Here is a 23,431-nt window from a genome sequence, read left to right as displayed (position 1 = left end):
GAACCTGCATTTTACAGGAGTAGTGCCTGCTTCACATCCTCCCAGTACCACAGGTGTCGGCATTTCACAGTGACCATTTCTAACCTTTTCATTTGCAGGAAGCTCAGTCTCCGGCTTTTACAGAGTGCGTGCCGTTGACTACTGGGGGAAGGCAGGCCTGTCCTCTCTTCCTGTGGGGTACATTGAAGCTTTCAAGTGATGCTGAAGAGTGGTGCCTGGCTTGGTGTCAGAGTGGTGTATGTTCCTTGCAAATGACAACTCCCCAGAAAAATAAACTCCTCCCAGGCTGAGGAAGGCGTATGGAAATTACATGATGAAGTTAGGAATGCAAGTTAGAAGCAACTGCCCCTGTTAACTCTTCACAGCACAAAAGACAGCATTATTAAACAACCACAACTGCCAACGCAATTGGTAAGAGGCTGCCATAGGACAGGGATTCAGCCTGGTAACTAGTAATTATGGGAATACGTATTTATTATTCCCCTTTTTTCACTGAGCTAACAGCCCGGGCAAGTTGAGATTTATAGAGGTCACAAACTGTAGCAGGAACAGAACCATGGCTTCACTGTGTGAGTGAGGATGGTAGCGAAGGCACATGGAGGACCTGTCTGTGAGTGAGCTGGCTTGCTTAGCTGCCAGCCTGTCTTGACTTAACAGTTTGATGGAAAAGTGCACAGCAACAAGACACATTCAGAGCACGAAGTAAAGGATCCCTTAGTTCCTTTGGCTGGTTAGTCACAGTGGGTTATTTCAGAATGCTTGCCATGTCTTCAGGTGTATGAGGTTTTTCACTCTCTCACAGAGGGTTTTCCACTCAGCTTTCTCAGTATTTGTGACCATTACATGGATGCCAGAGTCATTTCCCATAGGCAGAGGCAGGGGTATCAGCTCATTCTCAGAGGGGAGAAGGCACAGAAAGCCCTAGCCTCCAGACTTACCTGCCTTTTCCCTTTTGTGCTTTTGCCCAAGTCACCTGTTTGCACTGTGGCCGTCAGCAGCTGCCTCTTTGTGGTAGAGGCTCTAACCCTGAAAGTCCCTCTTTCTCTCCATTGCTGTCACCTAGCCTGGTGTTCTTCAGCCCTTACAGTTAACACCTCCCCTCACAGTCTGTAAGTGGTCACTCAGCTCTGCATGGCCAGGAGAAAGCTGAAACACTAGTTAGAGCCTTTTGTGTTTTCATATGACAGGACAGCACACTCTTGAATGTAGCAGGGCTACTACTTAAGACACTTAGGAAATCAACAAAGAACACTTTGAGATCCTGTGCACAAGTGTACGATAGCCCTTGATCACGGGCATATGATATGTATGATAGCAAAGCATGTGCACAAGTGTATGATTGCCTTAGATCACGGGCTACAGATCACCACTGGCTGTGCTTGCAGGTGCCAAACACTTTATGTAAACAGCAAAGTTCCCTGAAATTGCAGGGGTGCTGCTTTATTCTTCCCTTTTCACAACTGGCACAGTTTGAGCTGTGCCTTTTAACAGGCTTGCAGAGAGAAGGATAATGCCAGTGAAAACAGCTGGAGTGTTTTCCATAAGAGGAGTGACTTTGTCACACAAACAAATCCCCTGCTGCTCTCTTTGCTGACATCAGCCACCTCACCAACATAACAGCAAAAACTGCGTATTTGATGAAACATTCAGGTCTCAGCAAAAAAGAAGTGCCCAAATTTGCACAGTAGGGGAGAGAGCTGAACTACCTCAAATACCCTCAACTCTTACAGCACAGAAAAGAAACATATACAAAAAGTCAGAGCATGTGAAATGTGACCTTGTATCTCCTTACTTGCTGGTTACTTGTTCAAGTGCTTTTACTGAAAATTAGCCTTAAAAGATTTACTCTGTCACAGAATTCAGATGAAATGTTTCTTGCCTCATTTAAGTTTTAATAAGGGGCACTTGTCACATCCTAGTCCTCCAGTTCCTTGTCAGTACAGGCAGAACAGAAAACGGCCATGGGTCCTACTGAATTGAAAACCCTCTCAATTTAAGAAAAGTTACTGAGACATTCTACTTGGATGGAGAAGGTAAAAATACATTTCAAACTTGTGATAATTGCCCCTGAGTGAAGAACCAGTTAAGTAAAATCTAGCAATTAACACATGTTGTTTTGCTAGTATGAGGTGGAACCACAAATAAAATGATTTAGAGAAATACTAAGTATAGGGTCTTGAGAGATTTTAGTGTGTCTGGAGCAGGGGAAGATGTAGGAGCTTGAGTGGACAGTTTAGTATGTTAGGATGTCCCAACTTAGTAGCCCTTCTGCTTTAAAATTTGCCCACCCTGGCAATCAGACTATAGCAGTCTTTATCAAACCAAGGACTATGTACTAGTTACAGGTGTATTAAAAAAATAAAAAAAAAAAAGAAGAAACATAGCTGTAGTGAATAGTATTGATTTTGTTATGCAGGGATGAAAATATATAGATGTGCAAACCATGAAAAATAGAAGATTTCTTCTGAAAATCTTCTTTGCTGCTATGATATAAACTCATTCCTTTAAGAAATGAGCATGTATTAACAATTACAGAGAGAAGAGAAGTTGGTATTCCCAGGTATGAGTTTATTTCTTACAAATTATAAAAGTTTTTGAAATGGTGTTTTCTTTTTTTATCATTTAATGTCTACAGAAAAACGCTGTTTATTACTTGAAACTTGAGATTTCTGTAACCATCTGTTCCTGACTCTGATAGTGTTTCCAAAATTGCATGTTTAACTAATCTCCTCTGTTACATGTAGTGATCAGTCCCTCATTACAGTTTGAGTTTTCAGAAGTGCCAAGTATCCATAGCACCAGGTGTGAATAGCAGGTGCTTAGTAGTTCTGTAGTGTCATAACCAAAGCAAGGCTGCAGAGCACACTTGTATGTCTTTTGCTGTTCATTAATCCAAATAAGAATATGTAACTGCAACTGCAACATGGGGTTATTTGCCTGCGCTTCAAACAAAAGCTTGTGAGGGTATATAACCATTTTGCAACTGAAAGAAGCTTTCAGCTGAGTATTTTACATTGTCTAATTGTGTATATGCTACATTTGTTACCGTCTTTTGTGACAGCAAATAAAACTGGTTGTTAATGTTTCACATGAACCCCGTAAAAACAAGATCTGATCACTGTGTTGTAGAAACTGCTTACAACTCAATTTAATCTTGGAAAGTAAAGACTACTCTCAAGGACTAATGTTTTAACTCCAGCCAACAACCAAGCACCATGCAGCTGCTCGCTGTGGCTACCAGCACAAGCAGAAAAATAGCTCCACTTGTGGAAATTCCAACATTACATATAACTGAAGCATAAAAATGTCGAGACTGAAGTAGAAAACTAAATGCATAGATTGCCTCAGCTACCAGAACCCAGGGAAAACTGGTCAAACTCAAGGTGGTATTATTGTGTCTGATTTGAGGATTTGCAGTGTCCTTGCTGGAGGAGGTTCACTGATGTGTGAAGGACAATATCCTTGCAGGGTCACTCCTGCTGTTGCACAGTCATAGTCTTTCTGCCAGCACTAAAGGACCTTCTGAGGACAAAACAACAGTCCTTTTAATGAATAAATAATTTTTTTTATTTTGTCTTGTTAGTGGAAAGTTTGTGCAGGACAGAGATTATGGCTTGGGACCTATACACACACTTAAAACCCAGGAATAATAGACTGCTTTTCATCAACCAGCTCAAACAGCAGACAGAAGATGTCTACCTCTAGATATACCTGAGATGGTTCATGTTGAACTCAACAGAATTTCAAGAGAAGTGTAAATCTCATCAGCATACACTCATGACTGCCTGCCCTATCCTGCCTTGTCTTTCACATTTCCTGCAGTCATTAGAGACAAATGGATATGATGTAACTCCCATCTGTTCATTAACTTACCACATTATACAATGAGGACTTGCTTGTGGTCCTGATGGAAACATGCTCCCACAAGTACAATTCCTGGGACACGTGAACTCTATGGTGTATTCAACCAGATTTACCTCTATATTTCTATGATCCTGCAGGCTTTGTCTCATGTGGCTAAGGAGGAATTTTACTGCCTATCTTATCTGGACAGACTACACCAAACACAATAAAGATGCACTGGGTCCTACATACTGATTGTATCTTCTTGCTACAACTCTCATCTGCTCTGGTTGCACAATTAGTATAGACATTAAAAATCCTATTTCTCTAAGACTGGTAGTATTGGTCTGACAGTTTTGGCCAAAGGCCATGCTCCTTCAGGTAAGGGTTAGTGCTGTCTAATCAGTTGTTATACAAGTCCTAAGGTCACAGATTCCACCCCAATACTTCCTGCTGGGAGAGGGGTGGAAGTGGAGAACATTCAATCAATGCACTGACCTTGCACTTAATCCAGCAGAAAAGGCTGATATTTTTTCAAGACTCAGTAGTTCTCTGTCTGTGTGGGGTTTTGTTAGGATTGCCTGTTAGTGCTCCTATGTTTCTGTCCTTAGCTTTAGGTAGTAGCTCACAGTCTTGCTCTCTGTCAGGGTAGCTTTCCCTAGACCTGAAGAGCAAGGACACATTTGTTCAAGCGGGTTGAGCACCATGCAAGTATTGCTAGGAAATCCCGGGAAATACAAGTTTGAGAGACTTCACTGCATCTCTGGGATAATGTCTCTGGTCCTGGAGAGTGCCTCTTCTATACTCTTTCTGGCTACTGTGGGTAGGATTGTGCAAGCATCTTGCAGAAGCTGTTTAATGGTGTAGTGCTCCGAAGGTCTTCAGTCAACATCAGCCTTGTTCCACACACCTTTTGGAAGCCTCAGGAGTAGGGGCTGTTCAGTTTGATCTTACCTCTATGCTTCATAATTATAAAAATTGTGTAGTTGATAAACTGCAGCGTTCAGCAGGATGCTGGGGTGTTCTAGACTGGTATTTTTTATTGCTAGGAAACACAAAGTGAATGTGATTTTACTAAAAGCAGTGGGAAATACATGTCAATAATGCTGACCCAGGTTACCATTTTTCTACATGGAGATTTCCAAGTACTCTTTGTTTTCTCTATCTGTGAAATTCTTTGTCATAAACCCAGTCTGTTCTATATCTTTCAGTTCTATACTTTGAAATTCTTGAGTTCTATCCAGATACTGAAAACTGGATTATGAAGGTAGAGAGGAGCAAATTACTGTTAATGCCATTAGAAATGCAAGCACTCGCTTATTTAAAGCATTGTACAGTTACTGAAAGTAGCATCTGTTTCATTGCATTTGTGATTCTCCCATGGGAAGTTTGCTGCAGGTAGCTCTGCCTCAGACACGCTCTCAAGTCCTGTTTTTGGCTGGAGCCATCTCACTGATGTGCCTGCACACTGCCCTGTGTCTTGCTGCCCCCACTTGCTGGCTGGACTTTCTAGGGGAATCCCAGTTTTACCCTGTCACCATGCTGCTGTCTGACAATCAGCCCTGTCAGGGGATGTGCCCCTCTTGCCATCCTTGCCCTGCCCCACCTTGTTCAGTGCTGGAGAGTGACACTGCCCCATCTGTGCTGGGAGCACCCTTGGCTGCTCTCTCACTGCTCCTCAGTGAGCATCCTCAGTGCTTCTGCTCCCCAACAGACTGGACAACAGGCAATAAAAAACAGTTTCAGAGGTGCCTTTTTTTCAAAAACATTTATTGACAAATGCCACATTAGGTATTCCCTTGAAAATTCAAATATCACTATTATATTGCACACTGTTTAAAGATCCCCCAATATTTTCATGTGTTTTTCAGGAAAAACACACTATTCCATACTATGTTTTTTTTTATAATTAGTTGAGTGGCAACTTCAAGACCAAGTGGTCTGGTTTCCGTGCTTAAGTATAGGATCAGAAGCGTACTTTTAGCAGGCCCCTGGAAAGAAAGAAGAGTAAACTTTAGTCTGTGTAAGTAAATTTGCCAAATGCTTTAACAGCCATTAAGTCTCCAGTGAAGCAATAACTACAGCTTTCCTACGGTACTTCTGAATCACAGTACAAGACTATGATGCAGGGTGCAAAAGTTGCTGTTTGCATTTCTCTCTATTGGCATAGACACAGGCAGCCTTTCCCAGTTAGCCATGGGCACTCAGCTTTCCTGAGGACCCAGCCATGACCCTACAAGCCAGCTGCCTTCCCTCTGCTATGGGGAGCAGTACCGAGGGGTATGGGGCAGGGATGCCAACGCCGTGCCCATGGCCTTGGGTGATGACAGTGCCTGCTCTGTAGTAGAGGACTGACTGACACAACAGTGTGCTGTTCAAGAGATTTTAGCTGCCATTCCTTGTCCCACAGTGCAGAAAACCTGTGTTATGTGGCTTAGTAAAGGGCCAACTTCCAGGCCAGGTAGTGAGGTTGTGAAGGGTGTGAATGCTCAACTGCCAACAAAGAAGAATCTCTGCCTTCTGCAGAGCCCTAAAAATGGTCTGCCTATTTCATGGGCAGCATTTGAACTAGAAGATCAATTCCTGTACCTCCAGAAAAATGTTCTCAAAATGGCATTAGACATGGTCTGTTTGCATGTATGTGGAGCACCTGCTGACTCCCACTGCCAGCTGACACAGTCAGAAATGCTGCTCAGAGCCCCTCACCCCTGCTACTCAGACCACACAGGACACAAGTCATGATGGAACTGAGTGTGAGAGTGGTCCTTCTTGGAGGCACCTTTTCATCTTTTCCTGGAGGACACTGCATGGACCCAAGGTAAGATGCAAGTGGCCAAGACAAGCATTTCCAAGAGAAGAAACACCGACTTGATGCATCCATCCCTGTACTGTCTACTACAGTAACAAGGCTGATCTTCATCTGGTAGTGTACCAGTTTCAACACACAGAATTCCGGTAAGTAGCAATCTTAAGGCTGCAGAACCAGCAGGCTCTTGTTCTTGTATGGATTTCTCTTTGTAGCTGTTTTCCTATTAGATCTAACATGAGGAAAAGGTTGCTAAAAAAGAACAACTGAGTTTGCTGAAGTTCTGTGACATTAACAGCAAATGCAGTCACCAGCTGTGCAACTGAGTGAGTTTGCTAATTAGCCAAAGTACCTGACTGAAGCACAGGCTGGAACTGGCCAGACATGCAGATTTCCTCCTGTTTTTGGCGCACAATGCGCTGGATGGCTGGTGGGAGGCCACGGGGGTTGCGCGAGAAGATCAGGGAGTAGCCATCATCACAGGAGCCGTCCTCCTTCAGGCTGCGGCAGGCGTAGGTGATGGCATAGTTATCATAGTCAGTGTCAATCACCCAGTAGTTGTCCCCTGAAACAACAGAACACACAGGTTTGTCACAGTGGGCACAACTGAGCAGAGGTGGATCCTTCAGCAGGGAGGTGGCAAACTTCACAAGGCAGGCATAGCTTTCCAAAGGATCTATAATCGTGTCACGTATCCAGCTTATCTCCACACCATGAGGGGAAGAACTGGGACAAGTACAGGGCATCTTTAGACCATGATTTTCCCCATTATGCTCAGTGCATTTTCACCTTTTGTTTCTAAGGCTAGAAGTATTAAGAGGACTAGGATTTTCTAGGTTTTCAATGACAAAATACCTCTTTATGTTGCTTGCTCAAGCATGGTGGAAGGAAGGACATACAGTACAGATTACATTTCCTGTACAGGAAGCCTCAGTAAAACATTCCTCCTCTTTTCTAGCGTTGCTCAACTTAGTTCTTTTTGGTGTGGCTTATCTGCCAGTACTAAGGGAATGTACTTCTTTCTTACACCTTAGAAGTCATCCCCAACTTCCACAGCTGAGGAACTGCAGCTATGGGAGGCTTGGGCACAAAGGATAGGCTTTGAAGGGCCCTCAGTGTAACTGAGGTTCAGCATGAGCAGTTTCTGAAAGGTTGACTTGAGTTAAGAGCTCCATTTCTTTGAGTCCAGCTGTGTCTCTCTGAGGAGATATGTGTCTTGTTGCTGGGGTGCAGCTGTGGGTCTACATGTGTCCTCTGTTTAGCTAGGAGGAGTTACAAGGGTGACTGACCTTAGCACTTCCCTAATGCCCGCAGTGGGCCCCAGGAAGTATGGCTTCCCTAGGCTGAACACCACAACTGGCTGTACAGAACCCATTGTGTATGGCCCAATGTCTCTAAGCCTCCTTGTTAAGATATATAATGTATAAGAAGGATCTGTGGGGAGTCTCTGGATGCTGGCCTTTCTGTGGAGGTAAAACGCACTGCTTGGATAAAGCATCCTCCCCAAAAAGGATGTTTGAGGGGGAACTTGGAGCAATCTGAGCTGAACTGTTTTTTCTGCTTATATGTGGTAATGCACATCTGGACAGCTGTAAGCAATTGAAAAACATCAAGGGGCTGGAGAATTTAACTCACCACCACTGGAGAGGTAGCTGGCCAGACCCTGGTAGGTCATATACATTTTTGCTGGAGTGGTTGGGTCAGGTACTGTGTACTGAGCAGCCATGTCAGCACAGATCACCCAGAAACTGCAACGAGATCCATAAGATTCAAGATAAAATCTGGCAGCATGAGAGCTTCAAATGAGTGTCCTTCACTCAGGGATTGGGCACAACTTCCTCAAGCATGGGCATGGCCTTTCTTAATGCAAAGTCACTGTCATTAATTAATGCAAATCTGTGACACCCCCTAAACACTGCCAGTGATTGCTGCTGGCCTCTGGTCCTCAACTCTGCTGTATGGCTATGCTGTGGCTGGGGCAGTGCCCTGACCCTCCTTCAGTTCAGTAAGCTTTTTGCCACCCATTTCTGTAAAAGCAGACAGCAACCAAGCACAATAATGAATGTTGTTTCTTGGCTCCCTGCTAGCAGTCTGCAGGGTGAGTCCACCTGCATTTGGGCTCTTTTGGGGTCAGTAGCTGTCCCCCAGGAAGAGGCAGGGACTTGGCTCTCCCCTGTCTATCCCTTCCCAGCAATATGGGCACAGGAATGTCTGTTACAAGCACAATAGTAGTTACAGCCCCTCTGCCAGGCTGGTGAGAAGCTGTCACAGAGCCTTTGAGAACCCTGTGGATGTCCATTTGTTCCAATGCCCTTCTCTGTTTGTTATCTGTTTCCTTTGAATGCCATCCACATTTCAACACTGCTCACCAAGAATTACCTGGATTAGTGAAACAGTGGAAGGGTCTTCATTCCCTTCCTTGCTCAGGCTGGGCTTCCCCTTATCCTGCCTTTGCAGAAATAAAATTTGCAGCAGTCTTGAGACTCGCTTGTTTCTGAAGAGTCCTTTCAGGCATCTTTCCCCTTGCACAGTATGGCATGCAAAACCTCATTTTCCCATTCTCAAAATATCTTGGAGTGCTGCACTGTTAAGATGTAAAAGGTTCATAGCCACCTGCTAGTGCTAGCATATTAGAAGCCACAGATTTTCTCTTTTGCACTCAGGAAGCTATTTAATCTCTTTACATGCTGTAATTCCTTGTAGTAATCATGACCAACAGGCAAAACTCTAAGCTTCCTGCCATCTGTCCATTCAGGCATTGCAATTACATCTAAGAGTTAACCACAGGTTTTCCTGAGAAATCTTGCATCTTGACAGCCTTCATTAGCTACTTTACTTGATTGCAATTAATTTATCTAATCATTCCATCAATCCAGATTTGACTTAATAATTAACTTTATGCAGTAGTTTTGTGATGGACCTAAACCTCTGAGCCAGGCTGTGAAGAAACTCAGGGCTCAAAAGTGTCTAGTCTCTAGCTTCTAATCTAATACTTTGGCTGAGCTTCCCTTTTAGATGAAGAAAACCCAGCCATGTTGTGTATTCAGGGTAGATCATCATCCATGTCCCCCTCATCCAGTACCTCATAAGAGCAGCTAGAGCTGAAAGTCAAGAGAGCTCACCCAAAAAGCTTCACTCGGCCTTTGGAGGATGCCGTCATTGTGCCATCTTCCTCCACAGTGTATTCAGCAGAGATGTTATCCTGAAGGAAAAGGCCTTCTGGATCCTTCTTGGCCAGGGCATACCATTTCCCTGCATACTGTCACAGAAGTGTATTAATATCTGCATTAGCCACCGTGGCAAGATTAGCACAAAAACAATTTTGTGATCAAAGTGCCTTTCTAACTCCCCACTGCCTGATAAATGCCAGTCTGAGTTTGGGAGGGAATGTAGCACACAGATGCTGCAGTGCTGCCTGATGAACCCTTGCCTCTGTGCCAGAAGAAGTGGGTCTAGCAGCTCTGCACTGCTCTGTGTGTGTAGTCCTGGTGAAGTAAGATATTCCTGTCGCAGTGACCCCACACCAAAAGCATCTCCCATCCTAACACATCTTGTGAGAGTCAGAATGGTTCTTCTCTGTTGCTGTTCAAGCCCCTTCTCTTCCATGGAATACCATAGCAAATTCAACAATATCAAAATGCAGGTACAAAGACTGGCTGGAGACAATCTTTGTGGCTGCCAGGGGCCACCGTTGATCTCTGATGGGGAAAAGGGTCTACTCAGCAAAGCAGAAAATGATAATTACATACTCAATTTGTGTTTTGGGGAGAGTAACAGCAGAGAGAAATGGAGTGAGATTAAGGGAAAGAATATGTCCATGCAAAAAATGCATCCCTGAAAATGTACAAGTGTCTAGTAAAATGAAAACAAGATTTTAACAGGTGACTGACAGAGAGGAAGACCCTTGAAAGTTAACACTATCAGTAGAAATGCTGAGAAGAGCAGGAGCTAGCTGTGTTAAAATTGATTCTGCAGTGAAGCTAATGACATCTGTTAGGCAAGTTATGTGCTTAAGTCTGCAAAACCGTGATTCTCAAACACAGGAATCCAAGCAAAAGCTTTGACTTTTTAAAACTGGGATATTCCCAAAGCTCTCCCCAGACATGAATTGTTTTCAAAGCAAAGCCAATCTTGTATAGACAAAGTACTCACCATATCCCAGCTGCCCCTAGAATTGTGGTGTTTGCTGACCATTAGTTAACATAGGTACTGACACACATCTGGACCTTTCCAACAGCAGATTAGCCCTCATTTTCTCCTCAGAAGTATAAATTATGTGTTTAAGCAGGAGTCAGTGTTCAGCATACCAGACTAGGTAAGATTTCCATTTGCTATGGCTCCCAAGAATGACTAGTGGTGGATGCAAGTGCCCTAGGGTTTGTGCTTGAGCTTCCTCTCTGATATGGATCTAAATTGTTCCTTTCACATAACTGTTCGAAGCTCAAAGTCGTGCCAAGCTAACAGAAGATGAGCTCTAGTAACATCCCTGGCTTTCAAGCCCAGTTTTACTGTAGTGTTAAACAGTACTGAGAAAACTACAGAACAGGATCAGTAACACAGAATACAAAAGAAGTTAGCTTTTTGGTGAAGAACCCTTTAGATGAACAAAACTCGTAATCTGGAAAAACAGTTTATATGTAAAGCTTCTTCACATGTACTATTGAAGTAACCATAATTACCCTTTTTGGATCAAAATTATCTTTCACAGAGAAAGACTCCACTGCACATGTCTGAGCTAGGCTGTATTCAACAGTGTAGAAGACCGAGGCCAGGAAAACATACTGTGTGTATTTCATTCTGCAAGACAAAAGCAAACATGGGGGTTTATTTCATGCAGTAGATGGAGGTAGCTAGTGCTACAGATGCATTTCCATTATTTAAGACTAGTTTCTTTCCATACTAGCTCTTCCATTGATACAACCAGCGCTTCCATTGATACTGAGTCATTGTGGTACCTAAATTCAGCCAAAACGGAACATCAATGGCAATTACTTTGGAGGAGTATTTTGCTTGCCAGTAGTGGTAATGCAGTTCATTGTATTTTTGTATTATAAATCAAGCCAGACTATGGATAAGGTCAGTAAGAATTGGTAAAAAATCGAAATGTTTTGAATTTTGTTTTCACAGGACGAAAAATGTTCTAATGAGCTCTGGTAAACCACTGTACATTGTAAAGTTGTTGTTTCTAATTATTTCACAGTGAGTGTCCACTTTGCTTTCAAGCCAGTGAAGCCATGTTCTTTATCTCCAGTTCTGCTCACCAAAACAGGCCTTTCCTAGGTGTCTGCTCTAATGGCAAAATACACTTTGATATTGGTCATTCCTTCAACAAACATGACAAATGCTACTAATTTTCTAAAGGCCTGATCTGTCATTGCAGCACAACCACTAGGTGCCCATGGCTGTTTTTCTCCTTGGATATCCCTCCTCATCCATATCCCAGCATATTTGTTTCTCAGACTTCAGGAAGAGAGAACCTTCATGATACATTCTTGCAGAGTATTTGACATTGAATACCTGTCCTTATGCCAAGATAAAACAGTTATCTAACACCTGTCAGCACCAACCAAGCTGAGCTACCAACCCAGAGCCCAAGCACCCATGCAGCTACACTAGGCTATTCCTAGCTGCTGCCATGCAAGCTGCATTTCCCTGCTGCAAGAGATGTCTGATCCACCTCTGCTGAAGAGAGACTTACCTGCTGAGTAGAGATGTTGGAGGTCCTTGAGACTACTCTGCTTCAGTCTTTGGACTGCAGGTAGCAGGAGGATTTTGTGTCAATTGCCCTCCAGCTCCCTTTAAATAAGGAATCTGCAAAGTCACTAATTGGTTATTTTTGCTCATGTGCCTGAATAAAACACTTAATCTTGGATAATCCATTATGTAAAAACCAACTGTAATCCTCACACTGGTGGGTCTGACTGCTATACTAATACAAACACAGCCTTTACATAATGGAAAAAGCTGCCCAGAAAGCTAATAAATCTGATTATTTGATTGTACCAGTGCTTTGTCTCATTGAAGTCTTTCTGATTCTAACACTTGAGGAGAATAGGCACAGAGCATTAATTAGAGAAACACTTGGGCTATATACACGCATCTGCATAGGCACGTGTTTTGTCAGCTTGCATGGAGCAGGTACATAATTAGCTCTTCTCATACCTGCATCATCAAATTAAGGTGATCCTTTCAGAGCAGGAAGATGTTATGCATTACCTACATGGGGGAGGGGACAAAAAAGTGCAAACAATGCAGTTTAGACTTCATGTTTATATCAGTCCTCAGTCCTTTATATCAGTTCTCCTGTGCAATGAAACATTTTTATGTACATTCTTCCTAGCTAATTTTGTCAGCATTTCCAGTCACATAAATACTACAGCTCTCTCCTTTCCAAAATGTTCCTTCTAGTAGCTTCTCATGGGAATACAGTACATCAGAAAAAGACAAGAAAGCAGAGATCACTAGAAGAGTACTTTTGACAGCAAACCATGCCTGCCATTCTCAAGCGCCCAAATAATTTCTCTAACTACAAAGGTTGCTCTCCCAGGTTTCTCCCAGGCTCACCTGGGAGATCTAAGATTTCAGACATTCAAATAGGAGTTGATGGTACTAGCAGTTATTCCTCACACTGGGTACTAAGTGCTTGGGAGCCTTAGACATAACCACTAGGGACAACCCTATAATTCCTATGGAGTCAGCCCAGGAGGTCCTGAAACTTTTGATTCTGATCCAACAGTCTGGACTTCCAGAATGAGGCCTAAAGCCTTCTGGATGTTTTGGGCTTACTGCCTCTTGCCCAGGGCTTCTTGAACAGAAGCACACAACTTTGCCTTGCAGCTGGTGTGAACTCTGTTGCTTTACAGGCAGATTGTTTAGGGCTTGCCTGGAAGCATCTTGCCTGGAAAAAGCTGTCCCTGCTTGCTGCTAGAGGCAACTTTGATTTGGTCTCTGTACAGCTTCCATTTACACTTTAGAGGGAGGCAGTGGTACTTTGCATACAGTGTAGTGACTGAACCTATCCTATTCATGCCATCTGCGTGTCTTCAGAGGAAACTTGGGCAAGTCCACACAGGAATGAGCGCGTGGTAACTGGGACTACTTGGCCACTTAAAGAGTTGCATAAAAAGTAACTTCTTAAACTGCATTTCAGGGCTAGATGCCCATTGGATTTTAAAGGGACTGACACAGAATATAAAACGCACTCTTTCACCCTGACAAACTGCAGTGTTTTCTGTAAATTAGAAGGCTTCCAAACACTTATCACTTCATCTGTTTCCAACAAAAGAGATTAGTTTATGTCCATGTGAGACATAGGTGACACTTGAAGCCATGCTTAGATGAATCACTTAATCCCCTGGGGATTAGACACATGCTAATAATAGCTAATCACAGCACAAGATTTTGGTTGGTGAGCATAACATCTGTCACTGCATTTTTTGCTCTTTAGAGCAAGAAGAAAACAAAATAAAATTTACCTTCATTTTTACAGTATTATGGCTATTTGTACTGGGCATAGGGGAAAAATGGGAGGAATCAAAGCATTGAAACATATTCCTGGGTTTGTTGAATTTGATGTAACATGAAACAGATTTTATAAAACAAAGATACCCAAAGATGTGTTTGGTTGTCAAAGAAGATACCCAAGAGCCTGTTCCAGACTTGCTCACCAAAACTGGCTGGTTTTTAGTAGAAGTGATGGCCTGACTGTTCAGTGTACTGAATTCAGCACAAGGATCGCTGGTAATTTTAATGACATGCAGCAAAACAGGTATGTAGATGAGATGGTTAATCTTATCTTCTTCCCTATCCTGTGAAATACATCACCAGCAGTTTCAGATTTCCTGCACCTAGCAGGTCCTCCTTTTGCTTTATTATTGGAATATGCACTGGGTAAACTGCTCAGGGAATTGCTGCAATTGCACTGGCATTTCAGATTTAGTAAATTTTGTACTGCTAGCTCAGCAGCTGATGGCACAGGATGAGAGCTCTAAATATGCTCCTGCATCAGGCACTAAGTTCCCTGCTGTCCAGTGGGTGATCAAATTGTGGGTTTGTTTGCCAGGGCACTGGAGAACAGCTACAGGTATGTGCATTCAGAGTCCCCCTGGACCGCTTCTGCAGAGGTTATTGCACCATGAGTTGTGGGCACTTGATCCTCTGCTTTCGATCTAATTCGTGCTGCTGATGCCAGGCTATTTTTCGGGGATGTCACATGGCAGTGCCTGCATTGCTGCAGAGCACACATCTCAGTCCCAGGTTTGCCAAGGGCTGAGAGGGCAGTGGTAGTCTGCTCCACTCCTTCGTGGGGGCAGGACACAGGAGAAATAAGGCTTCCCCACAGTGAGACACCACATTAAGGCTGTGGACATAGAGGTTTTCAGTTTCTGTGACTTCTGCTCAGAAATGTGGATCTTTTCCAAGGAAGTGAGTGGTGCAATACAGATGAAGAGGAAATTGTTTGACGTTTGTTCTTCTGTGGTTCAAGGGCAAGATTCTTGGGCGTGTTATATAATTAGGTTATAAAGGCATCATAAATCACTGCCTTAGGACTTTCAAGGCAATATTCAAATACCTCACAGTTTAAAATGACAGGAACCGAGACACACCTTTTTCTTCTGAAAAATGATAGTGTAATTCTTGCTGATTGTACTGACTAACAATTGGCAGAGCAGGGCTTCACATGCTCCTGTGCACACAACACATCTCAGAAAAAGATACACACTTTTCACCCTGTTTTTAGTGAAACAGGGGTGCTGCTCAAAGCAAGAGAAATCAAGAAGCCTCATCCTCTCTGTCATGATGCGCAGTAAGGGAGGGAATGGTTTTCTTAGAGCCTTGACAAGAGCTTGCCAGAAAACTTAAGTTCCCTTTCTTCCAAACCCTCCCATGTCATGCTGCCTTGCTAGAACAGGGCGAATGCAGAGCTAGCTAAAATCTCTCCTTCAGCAGGATCTTACCACACAAGGACCTGCCGGCCAAAGAAGTAAATTTAAGGTTTTGTGCCATCTGCTGGTTTCTGCACAACGGTGCAGATGGTAGCTGTAGCTCCATCAGTGAGCTGCTGGATTTTCTCCCCAGCCATGGCAGTTTCCCAAATGGCCTGTTGCTAATCTTTACCAAAATACAATTCGGGCCTGAGGCAACCTCATGAAAAAGAGACTATTTGGGGCCATCAGATAAAAAGATAAACTTTTTGTTTGTAATTTTCTAGTACTTACTATAAAGCATACTGTTGACATATCTCTATACCAATCTAATATTTACTACTGCTAAACTGATCCATTTCCAGACATTGGCATGTTTATTCATTTTAGTTGCAATATTTGTTTAAAGATACAATATTTGTCTTTTTCATTCCAAGCTGCCAGGTCCTGGAGGGCAATGACCAGCCCTTTCAGCACAAGAAGACTGGAGAGCCTGCCATTTCATTGTGGACAAGGAGGGAGGCATCTGCAAATAGGAAAGGAGCTCAGTTCTGTGGAGATAAGGTCTTTACACTTGAAAAGATCTCTGATATACCTCTATGGTCTGATCCTATTCTTCTCCTGGGGGAAGACAAGGGGAAGGAGATTGTTTCCTTCAGGCAGTGTCAGCCTTTCCCACATTTCAAAACGAAGTAACAGACCAGAGTTAATGAAATCCCTGGTGTTATTCCCAGGATGCTTTCCAAAAAGAAGGAGGCACAGAGGTCATGTGAATATCCCTGAAGGTATAAACCATGCATGTAGTATTCTTTTTCCTTTTCTGTTCCTGTAACAGAAACAGCTTAAGACAAGGAAAAAAAAAAAAAAAAGGCAGGAGTAAATCTATAGGGTCTAAGTGGTTGCAAAGCAGGATGTAACAAGAGACCATATGTCTACATGTTTGAGACAGTAAATTCTGCCTCCAGATTATTGCATCAGATTATTCCAATGGAATATATACAGCTCCTTATATAGCATGCATCTCAAGGTGCTTTACAAAAGTGATACTGCTGGCAATGAGCTTGAGTAGTTATGGGTAAGCCAGGATGTCCATGCCAGCCCTGATGATGGATTTAAAAGCTAAAACCAGAAGCACAAATTACAAAAGCCAAGGAAATCTGTATGTGCATGCAGTCAAAAGACATTGGCCGAGTACCTGGCCTTAGTAGGTGTTAGAGGACATAATTTCCATGTGGAACTGAAGGTGCAAGGAGGGAAGGTTTAGGTCAGAGCACCCTTCTGCACTCGAAAGGGAGGGCAGCTGTGAACACAAGGCTGATTAGTGAGTCACAGGGCTAAGAGAATAAGCAAATGCTTTCACATCCGACTGTACTTCAGATTTCTATATCTGCTTCTTCTGCAGGAGAAGTGGATGGAAGTATGGAGCGTGGGGAAAGAGGAGTTTTCTAAGCTGTCAAAAATGATAGAATGACTTTTTTTCATGGAGGATTTGTTTGTTTGTTTGATGTTTTAAGCCTCTGATCTTTAAAGCTGCAAGACCTTAGATAGCCTAAGCATTCCATGGACATGTTTTCACCATGGCACACTTCTCATCACTTACACAGAAAAAATATTTATTTTACAAACAGAAGTTGCAGTCAAATCTCAGAGTCCCATGGTTACCACCTCTGTAAATTTACAACTGGAATACTCAACTTGAAGATAGAGCTACATCTGCTTCAGACAGAGCAACAAGCTGGAAACACTGAAAATTGCAGGGTGGCCTCAAAGAGAGAGGCCCCTTAAAAATACCACCACAGCAGCCAGCTCCACTGTAGGAACTGGACACTAAGCATCCCTCTGCCCACAAGAAGAGAAGGAAGAGGAGGCAGGCCACAGTGTGGCTTAACATCACCAAAACCTCTGCAGGACTCCCTCCAATCCTGTGCCTACAGGCCTAGCATGGGGAGCTGTGGCCGCTCCTGTGAGGACCAGTGAAACTCCTGTATGACCACTCCTGCTGCTGGTCTCTGGAATATAACTATGCTATATGCATACTTATATGCAACTACTATATGCTTTTCTTTGCCGCAGCCTTGTGTCTACTAGTGCTGCAAACCTCTTTATATTGTTCTGACAGGTGCCCTGAGATTACACAGACACTTCCAGCTTCTTCTTGTGACTTTTCGGTTTGAATTTGTCTTACCCATGGTGGCTATTCTTGTTCCCACCCTTCTGGTTCCACAGCTTTTTATAGACTTGGTAGCCCTTTTCAATTCCTCATTACTGGCTCTTCCATTACTCTTGAAGTTAGAATAATTTTCTATGCGTCCTTCTTTTTCTGCTAACCATCCTGCTGTCTTTTTTCCCCCATTGTGGCCCTGTTTCCCACAAATAATTTCCCTCATCTCTCACGATGTCCTCTTGCTCTGCAAACTTCTGCAAATCTTTCCTTACAGCATCTTCTCTTTTCTTCATTGTTTCTTCATGAGACTGCATAAGCAAACTTACTTCTGGGTACATCTGAGCACATATTTTGTGTCATTAGTGTTCCTTCTCAGAGTTTTTGTATGTCCTACACCACTGTGCTTTCCTTAACTCCAAACCCAGAGCATTTTGGGAAGAAACTTAGGAAGTATTTTGTGCACATGGCTTGGTTTGAGAAGAGTTTAAAGATCTTTTTAGTCCTTCATCTTCATAGAACATTTGATGAATGAAGTAATCTTCTTATTCAAGGTCCAGTGATTTGTGCTAAGAGCTTTGGATACAATCTGTCAATTGAAACACAATAAACTCATGTACACTTGCAGCAGAAATTGCCACTGCTACGGTATTGTAATATTTTTTAACACAGCCATCTCTCAATCAAATTAAGAATAAGAGAATCTGTGCATATTTACAACATATAGAAGGAGGAGGAAGCCAAGAAGGTACATCCAGCCTGTGATGACTTACAGGCTCAGGTATATTTCTAGTCTTCTGGCATGGCATAGATACATTTCCTCATCAATATCTCTCAGAATAGTAACAGTCAGACTTAACAAACACCAAACTGACCTGTGTGATCTCAGAAACCCATGCCCCTTCTACAAGAACCATTCAGATGGAAATCTCTGACTAATTCCTGCAATTCACCAATGCAATACAAAAAGTTGTATGCTACTTTTAAGATAATTCTCCAAAGGAATTAATAAATTGGAGGCTGATATTCCTTTGTAATGACAAGGTGGAGTCAACATTCTGGCAAAAATGCAAGCATATGACAACATGCTTCTCCTTTGCAAGTGGACTGCCAGCAGCACACTTTCTCCTGCACACAAAAGTGCAAGGGATTTATGCATTATTGCAAGCATTTCATGATCTGGCTACAGCTCAGCTATCAGTTGTTCTGCCAGCAAGGAAATACAGCACTAGCATAACCAGCTACTGCTCAACTGCATTTTCTGCAGAGCTAGAGTCTGCTGCTGTGCTCCTCTGTGTGAGTCAGATTGCTGTGTTTCTGTATGATAGTCAGATTGCACTACAACAAATACGTCTCAAGCCGTGCTCATGCACATGCTCCAGCTGTCACTTGTCCCCATGGCTGCCAACCTGCATCTCTGTCGGGCTCCAAGCAGCTCCAGGGGCAGGACTCAGTGCCTGCCCAGGCTGAAGGAGATTCTCCAGCTCCTGAGCTTGCAATGAAGGGGAGCCCTGATCTCTGCACCCCCAGACTGGTGGCATCCCCAGATTGGCCCTGGTGCAGTCTGTCCCGATCTGGCCCCATACAGCTTGACCACTGGTGTGTAGACAGGGAAGCTGCGGCAATATCCCACCCACTGGTGGCTGCATTAGCTGGGACCACAGGCCAGGACTGGGGCCCAGCAGAGTCTAGGATGAGATCCCAGATGGCAAGGTTGGGTTATAGGGGCATCTAAAGGTCCCTGGAGAGCTACAGAGGGGAAGGACAGGAGGAGGAGGCTGAGCAAGAGCCATAAGGTTTTGCATGCCAGCCCTCCCTGTGACAAGTGACAATCCATGTGCAGCTGAAGGAGGGGGCCAGACTTTGGGGGACAGAAGAAGACCCTGGCCCAGGAGGGGTGAGAGATGTGGCTCTGATCCTCACTGGGCTCCCATGGCTGCAGGCAGGAAAGCTTATTCTTGTATAGAAGCAGGTGGCATGAGAATATTATGTGGTAAATCAGATAAACTGCAATCTTGTTATGCCAACAGATGAGTGGGTCAGAAAAGTTTGAGTATAGCTGTCAATACAGCACCCTGTAAGGATAATGCCTAATCAAATTAGTTTAGACACTTGCAGCTCCCATCCCCACGGCTTCTTATTTAGGGGGAAAAACAATGTTCCCATGTAGAAGGAACACAAAGCATCTTAGCAGCCTGAGCACACTCAGCACCTCCCATCCGTCTTTTTGCTTGCCAGGCAGTGTTTGCCCCCATTGCTTTGGACACAGTCCCATAAATGGCCCTAACATTATTCCTTTTCCTGGGGAGTATGTTTTGTAGCACATCAGCCAGATTATTTTACTCCAGAAATTTTCAGTAGTTTTCATGCTAGGACTAGGGAGAGACTGTCATATGAGTTGTTGGGAGGGGAGGAATTTTAGTCCCTGAAACTTCACCTTGTTTTCCCAGCTACCAGCTAAGCCTTTGGGACAGCTTAAATATTTAAGGTTTCCAACTGGAACACTGTTTCAATGACTTCTACTGACATGTGACATAGCAGGGATCTTATGCCAATTCTCCAATTTGTGTTTAAAGCTATTGGAAACAAGTCTGTGCAACCACACGTGTTCAGATGGTATTATGCTGTGTGACAGCCTAGAGCAAGTTTCCTAAAATAGCAGCCTCATCCTCCTCCAAAATCCTCCATTGTCTGCCTAAGGCCATTCAAAGAACATTATCCTATTGCAAGCTTAGACTGCATCTACTTCAGTTATCATTGTTATGCCGGCAGTGGCTGTCATGGTGTCGCTTGAATATCCCTGAAAGCCTAGGGAACACTTATGCCTCTTTGCGTCATGCTTTTAATTCTGAGTACATCAGCCCACTAAAGGGTTGCTCTGGCTCAGCTGGCTCCATTTGCAAAGGTAATTTAGATTTCCACCTGCCATTCCTGCATGGTTTCAATTGTATGGCAATTACACGGCCCTGGCTTGCCTCAAGAAATACTGCCTCAGTTTCTCCACTTCTGCAGCTATGAACATCAGTACATTAGGACCTTCATTCTTCCACCTTGTTAAGAGGAAATTTTCTTGCTAAATTTCAAACCCTGAGTGCAGAAGCAGGAACTGATCTTGGATCTTTCATATTTGGAGCCTGGAGTATCATGGTCAGACACTGTTCTTCTTCTGAAAGTTTTGAAACAAAAGCACTTGAACTGAACATAAACTTTCACACCAAATGAAGTATGAATATCTGGAAGGTTTGGATCCAAAAGAGTGCCAATTGTGATTCAGTATGAATAGTTCAGGCTTTCGCAGTTTTTCAGTTCCCAAATCACAGCTGAAAAACACATACAACAGTTTTCATAACCCTTAGTGCATCCACAAAACCTTTTTTATCTGTCAGGAAAACACCACATGTTGCCAAGTTCAAAGGACCTTCTGTTCAGATGTAGGGCATCCTGAGTACATCCTCTAACTGCATAGCTCTGTCCTGTGATATCCACTTCATATCATTCCTGGACATTTGGTAATTCTTATGATTCCTTCACTTTTAAACATTTTTGAGAAGTGGCTATTTCTCTCCTTTTACAAATTTGACCTGGTACAAGGAGGATCATAAAAACTGCCAGGCAACAATATGCTGGACTGTAAGAAGAGCTAAACTTCACTTCAGACTTTCTTCAAAGACTTGGTGAGAGAAAACTTCATTCCTTTGGGATACCAGAATCCAAAACGTGTTAGTCTCCTTGAAAGACATTTAATTTGTTTTACTTTAACCTTTTTCCTCCCTGTCACTGTGGGATGAAACAAGGCTTGTATTTTACCACATACTGGAAGGGCCCGGATTACTACTGGAGGAGAGACATTGAAAGGCAGAAGGCAGCCTCCAGTTTTCCTTATGTTAGTCATAAATAAAATTACTCCCATCTGGGAGGTTTACACAGCTGCAAATGAGTTTTTACTGGTGTACAAGCTATGGTTTCCTTATATATGATTGGCCTGACAGGCCATGGGCAGGAAGGCTGGACTCACAGAAAAATATGTTTCCCTCCAGCTCTAAGAAATTGTTTGTCTATATCAATTCCAGTTGGCTGGTGGGCATCTCTTCTGACTAGAAATGCTTCCTGGGAAAAAGGATGAGACCCCTATTTCTAAGGGTATCTTAGATAAGGTGGGAGCAATGTCTTCCCACTGTTTTGGAAGGCTTTTCTCTGCAGGTCTAAAATCTACTGTCCTATATGATTATGGAGAACCAACTGTTCTTTTTTTTCTTAGCTGTAGCCTTTTATGCAATGGGGGACTGTTTTGTTAGAAAAGAGAAGACTCAAAAAGAGACATGAGAAACCTTGGTCTTTCCACAAAGGTCACATTTTCCCAGTGTATTCCAGGTGAGACACCAGTTTAGAACAACATGGCATAATCTGTTATGCAAGAGAAGGTTCATCCTAATGGATGTACACCTCCTTCTGCCTGGAAGTCCTGACAGATTGTGCAGCCTTTGTTAAGCTGAGGTAGTGGCCCATCCCCATGAATTCGCCAGGTGACTGCTCTCCACGTAAGTAGGACTTTCCATGCCTCCTTGGTGAATTCTAGCCCTCTTGTCCTGAACACAGCTCTCTTCAGTTTTAAGATGGTGCTCAAACACATTTACAGACACCTGACCATGGCTTACTCACTGGCTTAATATTTTTACACCTATCAGTGGAAATACTGACATGCTCTACATCTGTTAAAGCCTCCACAGAGAATCCTATTCAAGAAATTATACATTTCATTAGTGAGCTACTTAAACTATTCATCTTTCAAATACATTTGCCAACACCTTCTCACTATCTCATCTAAACCCTCACTGTAAGACACAAAATATTGTGTTGTTTCCTCATCAGTCAAGAGTTGTGACAGCCATTACTTTCCTTCTGTCCAGACACTTCTGACTCTGCCACAGAGGAAACTATGCTGTATTACACAGTTTGCTCTTGACAAAGTCACACTGGCTGTTATTTGTCTCTTCTAGTTATGTACATAAACAGGTTTGTTTCTGTATTTTCTTAGAAACCAAGCTGAAAAAACGATCTATTGTAGAATTCTCCAGTTCTTTCTTTTTTCCTGTTTTACTGAAAGGACCATTACATCTACTTTTTCCTAGACTTTCAAAACCTCCATTAGTTGTCAGAAAAAGTAATTAAGAGTTTAGAGGTTACTTTACACAACCTCCTAAAAACTTCATTTCTTCAGTACTTTTCTTGATATTCTTGCTCTTCCCTATATGATAAACAGAAAATATTCCTTGCCTTTCATATTTCTAATTTAACCTCATGTTTGATCTTGAGTTTTCTGACTTTCCATTTTTACTTGTCCATGGTATTTTTATACACATCTTCAATAATTTCACCACAGTTACACATTTTCTGCCAGTTTTCCTCTTGTTTAAGATTAACAGGAACACATAATTTACAAAATGGCCTTCTTTTTCCAGTTTGAAACTTTCATTTCATGGTCTCACTCACCTGAGGTGCCTCCCACCTTCATTTTTCTGCTAGTTCTAGCTGTTGCCTCCAGTCAAAATCAAAGAAAATTGCCTCTTGCTCTTTCTGCCACCCTTTGTACACAGAAAACTGCTGCAACATGTGAAACTTTGCTGAATAGCCCACAACCTGAAGCACTGCCATCCCTACTAAAATTCCCTGTTGCCACCAAGCCCTCTGCTTGGGACA

General features: G+C 43.0%; 3 protein-coding genes across 5 annotated transcripts in view; 1 reads left to right on the top strand and 2 right to left on the bottom strand.

Annotated features, from left to right (window-relative positions):
• The window catches only part of SLC26A1 (solute carrier family 26 member 1), a 36,885-nt gene extending 36,662 nt beyond the window's left edge, over positions 1–223 (bottom strand). For 2 of the 3 annotated variants that reach the window (XM_068176063.1, XM_068176067.1), the window contains exon 1: positions 85–124. Coding sequence is in view for 1 of the 3 variants with exons in the window: in XM_068176062.1 (XP_068032163.1) it covers positions 85–92 (8 nt within the window). In the remaining 2 variants the exon portion in view is untranslated. Of the gene's footprint in view, positions 1–84 lie in introns of all 3 variants that reach the window. The other variant, XM_068176062.1, reaches the window with a different exon arrangement.
• IDUA (alpha-L-iduronidase) overlaps positions 1–3,094 on the top strand; it is a 46,594-nt gene extending 43,500 nt beyond the window's left edge. Inside the window, exons 14-15 of the mRNA XM_068176069.1 lie at positions 99–1,271; positions 1,316–3,094. Of these exons, the coding sequence (XP_068032170.1) occupies positions 99–199 (101 nt within the window). The 3' untranslated portion in view covers positions 200–1,271; positions 1,316–3,094. The remainder of the gene's footprint in view (positions 1–98; positions 1,272–1,315) is intronic.
• A 3,890-nt stretch (positions 3,095–6,984) lies between these two features.
• LOC137465366 (purpurin) lies at positions 6,985–11,545 on the bottom strand. The gene is made up of 4 exons (XM_068177377.1): positions 11,329–11,545; positions 9,772–9,908; positions 8,285–8,397; positions 6,985–7,214 (listed from the first exon to the last, which is right to left on the bottom strand). Exons 1-4 carry the CDS (start codon positions 11,443–11,445, stop codon positions 6,985–6,987), a joined length of 597 nt encoding a protein of 198 aa, XP_068033478.1. The 5' UTR covers positions 11,446–11,545.
• Between the last annotated feature and the right edge of the window lie 11,886 nt (positions 11,546–23,431).

This window comes from Anomalospiza imberbis, chromosome Z, assembly GCF_031753505.1.
Source record: "Anomalospiza imberbis isolate Cuckoo-Finch-1a 21T00152 chromosome Z, ASM3175350v1, whole genome shotgun sequence".
Lineage (NCBI taxonomy): Eukaryota > Metazoa > Chordata > Aves > Passeriformes > Viduidae > Anomalospiza > Anomalospiza imberbis.
This window is presented reverse-complemented; position numbering and strand designations above follow the sequence as displayed.